The following is a 7,085-nucleotide window of genomic DNA, read 5'->3' on the forward strand; positions in this document are numbered from 1 at the left end:
CATTCTTTGGAATAGAGGAACAACAACTGTGTGTGTGAGTGTGAGTGTGTGTGTGTGTGTGTGTGTGTGTGTGTGTGTGTGTGTGTGTGTGTGTGTGTGTGTGTGTGTGTGTGTGCGCGAGAGTGTGAGTGTGAGTGTGTGTGCGTGTGCGTGTGCGTTTACCTGCGCCTCGCACACAAGTAGCTCCCCGACGTAGCCCTCCTCCACCAGCTCCTTCATGCGCACAAACGCCGGCAGGAAGCGCAGCACGTTTCCCATGATGCTCAGCAGCTTGGGGTAATACTGGGCAGCCGACATCATGCGGAAGGCATCCAGAGGAGTGGCCGTGCGGTCGCAGATGACGTTCTTCCCAATACCTACAAGAAGAGAAAGACAAGAAACAAAAACAGGGGTGTGAAACTTCAGCATACATCATGAAACATCACTGTAGTCACAGTGTCACTAGACACACAGTTAATGGAGGACACTCAAGTGGACACTCCCAAATGCATTAGGCTGGGAATATGTGGTTTTAGGGCTGAGACACTATGAGAGATTTGTCCTGAGCTCTTGCTGTAATGCCAAAAGATCCGCCTGTACTTGAATGAATGAATGTTGACAGTGTCACAAGGCCAAAGATATTTAGGAAGAAACCACAGTAAACTGGGAAGTGGGAAGTGACTGAGTGTGTGTATGTGTGTGTGTGTGTGTGTTAGGGATGGGGAAAAAAAAATTGATTCTTCGATTTCTCTCGATTCTCTCTAGAACGATTCTCTTGATTCAGAAAAGTTCATAATCAATTTTTTTATTAAAACATTTTTATTTTTTTTATTTTTACACATCCATTTTGTGTTGAAATGCAAGCTGCATCGATTATTGCATTGTTCATTGAAAGTCATAATTGTGACAAGGAAAAACTTTTTCTATAATAAAAAAATAGAGAAGGTAATTCATCTGTTGATTTTCTTTAATTATCAAACACAAAGTAGGAAGTGATTTGAGACTCTGAGTAGCAAACTCAAATGTTTTAAAAATCGACATGCATCGATAATCATTTTATCGGTTTAGAATTGATAATCGATAATCGGTTTAAAATTGATAATCGATAATCGGTTTAGAATCGATAATCGGTTTAGAATCGAATCGTTGACCTCTGAATCGGAATCGAATCGTGAGGTGCCAAGAGATTCCCACCCCTAGTGTGTGTCTGTGAGTGGGTGTATGTATGGGGGTAGGGGGGGGGGGGGTTACACAAGAATACATTATTATCCTTGGTCTGAGAACGTCTTGCTGATTAAACACCAACCCTACACAATGGATGTTGGATGACTGTATCAGAACACAGCCCAACCCAACCGGTGAGGGCTGCGACTGATGAGGAACTGTAGATGGAGGGGTGGACTGGGCCGGGCCTGCCATTGTTCTGTGACCAAGCTGAGAGGAAGTAACGGTCCCTCCCGCATGAGGAGGGCGTACGAGCTCAGTACCGGCCCAGTGGACCCGCAGCCGAGCGTCACAGTCGACACCCCATTACTAACAGCACAAGGGCAGGAAGGTGCTGACAAGAAACCGGGTCAAGGCACTTCAAAGAGAGACCTAATTAAGTTCTTCCTCTCGCTGCTTGGCAGCAAATCCCCCAGAAGAGCGCGGCTCTGCTGAATATTGCATGACTTACAACGAGGGATGTGACTGCAGCGTTTTCAAAGGAGGATTACGAGCAAACACTTTTCTCCTCTCAAATGACGGAGGCACTCAGATCATCACGGCCATCAGTAGAGCAAGGCCAAACCAATCAATCCAGAGCGGTTAATGCCTGATTACTCCATTAAAGCTCAAGGACTTTCTGCAGTTATTGATCAAGGAAGTAAAGGGGTGCCTTTTCTCATACCAGCACAGATCACTACAAATCCTCATTTTCATCCATGAAGACTATTCATAGCTGCTGAGGTCCTTTTCAAGTTAGCTCATTATAGCTTAAGTTAGGGGTTGGCAGTCCTGCTCCAGGAGCCCCCTGCCTTGTAGATCTTCTATCCATCTCTGCTCCAAGCACACCTGATATAATTATACTGCTCTTGATTACCTAGGTCAGTAGTGACCAGCCAATCACGTGTGCTTTGTTACGTCAGGTGTGTGCGGGGCGAGGGAGATCCAGAAGCAGGATTGTGGTTTAGGTACTTGCACAGGGGGCAGTGACCTATGACCTACACCAGCTGCCCAGGCAGTACATAAGGAGGCGGGGAGACACCAGTGAGGTCGACCCCATCCTGGGCTGAGGTTAATCAGCCTGTCTGTCAGGGAGGTCGACCCTGTTCCGGGCTGAGGTTAATCAGCCTTTCTGTCAGCACACAGTTAATGGACCAAATGATTTCCCAGGTCAAATATGCCACAGTGCGATAAAATGAGATGTGGTGCGGTGGGAAAAACCACCACCACAGCCTCCGGACGCTAGCAAAAGCCCCCCACATAGTCCAGCCGGGTCACACCCCCCCACCCCCCACAGTCCAGCCGGGTCACCCCCTCTCTCCTTCACAGACCCACTCGGTGTGGCACCCGTAGACCCTGAAAGAAAAAAAACTTGCCGGCTAATCTGCCATTAGTTCCCTGTGGCAGACCCCAAGCCAGAGAAATAATCCGTCTGCTCTGACTGACCCACTTCTCCACGGCAACAAGGGGGCAGCGAACACAAAAAGAAAAGGAGAAAAAAAAGCAACACTCTCAGAGGGTGAGCGAAGCGAAGAGAACCCAAAGCTGTGGCAGCAAGGCTACTATGGGGTAAAGAGGCTCGGCCTCTGGCCTGCCTCAGATGAAGGAACACAGGCCACAGGCTACAGTCAGAGGAAGTGCAACTATTTAAAGCAACATAACAGCATAAAGTTTTTATTGTTTTTGTTGTTCTGTTTTTCGTAGGTAGCTAGTTTTCAGATCATCCTCAAATTAATTTGGATGATACATGGTCATGTGACCTGCCATTCCCACTAGGTGCCACAGCTATTCCTTTACCTATTCCTAGCACCTTGGAAGGCCAACACAAGTCAGAAAATCATATATAGCATGTCACCAACTAGATCAACAAAATACATCAGTTAGCAAGCTAGCTAGCTTTTTTCAGTGCCGACTGTGCTGTAGATGGTGTTTATAAGGCAGTTCTGTTGGCTGGTAATAGTCTTTATTCTGATCTCAGGTCGATCCATGGGTACGTTGATAATCCAGCACTGTGCACTAAAACATTTCTGCAGGCTTCAAGGTCCACTATGTGACATTAAGGGAATAGAGAACAGTGCAGGACACAGGAGAGTGTAATATGTAGACACACTGCATATGCATTGATGGCGCTGACGGTCTCTGGGGTAAGAGAAAAATAAATAACCTATACACTCTGCCAAGGGCAAACTGCCTCTCAACAAGAATAATCACCCCAATGTGCCCAGGCCTATTTTAAATAATGCCAGCCAAGCGAGAGGATGTTTGGCAGGGGCTGCCTCCCTCTTTTCGCTGTGAAGGGCATCACGCTCATGCTCATGCATATGCAGCTACGGCCACACAACACAACATCCAGTCAGAGGGACCCATCAGGGCTCCAACGGCTAGACACACAGACACGCTGGAGACACAGAGATGGAGACGCACAGAGACGCGGGAGACACAGAGATGTAGAACTGTGTGTGTGTGTGTGTGTGTGTATGGTTCCTATGACTGGAGACACATAGAGTCTGGACACACAGAGATGGAGAGTTGTGTGTGTGTTTATGGTTCCTATGACTGGAGACACATAGAGGCTGGACACACAGAGATGGAGAGCTGTGTGTGTGTGTGTGTGTGTGTGTGTGTGTGTTTATGGTTCCTATGACTGGAGACACATAGAGGCTGGACACACAGAGACGGAGAGCTGTGTGTGTGTGTGTGTGTGTGTGTGTGTGTGTGTGTGTGTGTGTGTGTGTGTGTGTGTGTGTTTATGGTTCCTATGACTGGAGACACATAGAGTCTGGACACACAGAGATGGAGAGCTGTGTGTGTGTGTGTGTGTGTGTGTGTGTGTGTGTGTGTGTGTGTGTTTATGGTTCCTATGACTGGAGACACATAGAGGCTGGACACACAGAGATGGAGAGCTGTGTGTGTGTGTGTGTGTGTGTTTATGGTTCCTATGACTGGAGACACATAGAGGCTGGACACACAGAGATAGAGAGCTGTGTGTGTGTGTGTGTGTGTGTGTTTATGGTTCCTATGTCTACAGACTCTGTTACCCCTTTTCCACCAAAGCCGGGCCGGTGCTGGTTCCGGGCTGGTGCTTAAGCGGTTCGGTGCTGGTTCTTATCTAAGAACCAGCTCGATTTTCCACCGACCGAGAGCCAGAGTAGGGCTAGCTACGTCTTTAAATCACGTCATACGCCTCCGTTGTCCTAGCTGAACATTTTGGAATGTTGTGACAGGTTACTAGTTATTCACGAGTGGTTTTATTCCTGGGAGAAGGCAAACAAATTTCGATAAAACTTCTATTATGTTTCATTTTTAATACCATGTAGTACCAAACGAGCTTAAGTTAATGTTCTGTTTACTTGGCAATGGGTTTTCTATATTTCTCCACGTAGATCAAACGAGTGACAATGCAGTTCATGACGGGAGTTGACTATTCAATTCAATTCAATTCAAAAGAAGCTTTATTGGCATGACCATAACGTTGTAGACTAGTATTGCCAACGCATTTGGGTTGGATATATAAAAGTGATTACATAAACAATACATATATAAGTGATTACATAAACAATACATATATCTTTACACAAGTAGACTAGCTACTACCTACTTACCAGTTGCCACAACAACTGTAACAGTACCTCACGACAGCTAGCAGCTAATGCTAGTTAGCTAGCTGCTACACGAATTTGCTTAGTCAACAGCTAATCTTAGGTGTGACATCACACAACCAAAACAAGATAGATTGAAAGAGTTACTGTATACGATGCAGACAACACATTTTGATGGATGAACGCTTTCTTTATTTTTTTTAATTAGTTTGTTACTTGGTCTGTTGTCCTTTTGAACCCCGCCATCTCCAACTCTCCCCCTATTTCCTCATATATTTTAGCTTTCCTTACTGCCTCCCCAAGTTTGTCTTGCATTTCTGTTGATGACAAAATCGCTATCAATGTTTTTATTTCATCGGTGATCCACTGCTGGATGGATTTTTCATTTATGTTTTCACCGTTTTCACTCATCCTCTTGGTTGACGGTGGAAAAAAATGGCGGCGAAAATTTCTGTTTCTGGTGTGGTAGCTCCGCCCATAACCTCGGGACGAACCCGACGTCACCGGTTCTTGTTTCTGGCCCACCTAAAAGCTGGTGCTGACTTCGAACCTGTTTTTTGGAACCGGAGCCAGCTTTTTTTGTGTGGAAAACAGAAGAACTGGTTCCAGAGTTGGAACTAGCCCGGAACCAGCACCGGCCCGGCTTTGGTGGAAAAGGGGTAAGAGAGGCTCCTTTTCACTGGTGACTGGCACACAGCTGAAGGTCACGCCACTGAATTATGGCCCTGGCAGAGAGGAGCACCTGATCCACTGGCCTTTCCACTGGCAGCACCATGAGAACACACTAATGCACAACTAATGTGTGTCAGGAGGAATATGAGAGATGGAGGGCACGGGTCTGTGAGTTCAGCACACAGTGACAGGTGCAAGGAGAGTAGAGCTCACCTGAGCTAACCTGAGCTGAGCTGACCTTACCTCCGCCGAGGTGGTGTGAAGGGGTGAAGGGAGGGGGCAGTTCGAGAGTGAGGCCAAATGGCAGCGCCAGTGATAGAAGGGATGTGGAACAATGGCCCATCACTTCAGACCAACATCAAAAGACAGCGGTGCATTATAACATAAGAGTTACTCTCCACAGTCAACATCAGATGAGTTTCTCATTGTTTGCCCAGGTAAAAGGTTCCTGGGAACAAAGAGCCTCACAAGGAGATCAGAGAATTCCTCTGTATCTTGACTTTTGGCTTTCTTGGGTCAACACCACGGGGTCAGCTGGGCACTGAGGCCTACATGGTGTCAGATTTGATCCACACTTGCACTCGACCTGCATAACTGGGAGAGTTTGCCTTCCCCCGGCGGCGCGGTGCTAGTCCATCAGGTGTGGCTCCAGGGCCTGGGATGGTACCACAGGAGCTGCCACACCAGCTAGGATCACACCAGCCCCCGGTTCATCAATAATACACACCTGCCTGCGTCTGCCCGCCTGACTGCCCTAATGCTGACACTTCAAAAGCCGTCAACACCACAGCTGCTGGAGAGGATGATGACGCTCCTGCTCACTTCAACGCAAACAGGCATTTCAAAGGCATTTCACACACCCAAACACACAGCTTCCAACCTCTGCTCCCTCAGTTTAATCCCTTTATACATGTATTTTATTTCATTATTTTACATTTTTTGTACTGATGGTAGATGGTACAATTTTAGATTAAAAAAAAAATGCCATTCTTAATATATATATATATATTTTTTAATTAAAAAAAGATCAGGTGGAGCCACTACCATTAAACACATTCACAGGTCCCCACATCTTCTGTTCAAATTGGCCAGCTGGGAGTTGGGGTTCATAAAGCCCTCATCAGCAGCAAAACTCCTGCAATGGACTACAACTCCCATGAGCCTCCTTCTCCTCTAGGCCCTGTGCTCTCCACTTGAAGCACTTCCTCAAAGCAGCAGGCCCCTTCCAGAGGTTGACTGAGTCAGTAATTGGCAGATAATCTGAAGGTGCCCTGAGCAGTAATTGCCTCAGTACCGTATTGATGTTGTGTTGTGCTAACAACCAGCCATTTAATTGGACTGTTTCCACTGACTCAAGGATCTACACAAACTCAAACCGATCTGTTTGACATGGCAAAAACTCAGTGCGAAGAGTGAACTACGGGGAGGTGTTTTAATTGTCTGAGAGAACATTTTCAGACTCCCAACTGGTTTAGGTTGAAAACCTTCAATCAGCCATTTTGAGTGTGCAGTCATTATTTAGGTAACAGCAGATCAAGATGATTTATCTCAAACACATCTACCTATACTGTAAGTCTACCCACTCTAGCACCATTTCACCTCAGCATTCGGTGAGTGTGAATAAGTGTTAGG

The 7,085-nt window shown here is 46.5% G+C and overlaps 1 protein-coding gene across 1 annotated transcript in view; it reads right to left on the reverse strand.

Annotated features, from left to right (window-relative positions):
• The window catches only part of gfod1 (glucose-fructose oxidoreductase domain containing 1), a 34,395-nt gene that overhangs the window by 6,255 nt on the left and 21,055 nt on the right, over positions 1-7,085 (reverse strand). Inside the window, exon 2 of the mRNA XM_012816222.3 lies at positions 163-356. Within this exon, the coding sequence (XP_012671676.1) occupies positions 163-356 (194 nt within the window). The remainder of the gene's footprint in view (positions 1-162; positions 357-7,085) is intronic.

Source organism: Clupea harengus, chromosome 17 (assembly GCF_900700415.2).
Source record: "Clupea harengus chromosome 17, Ch_v2.0.2, whole genome shotgun sequence".
NCBI lineage: Eukaryota > Metazoa > Chordata > Actinopteri > Clupeiformes > Clupeidae > Clupea > Clupea harengus.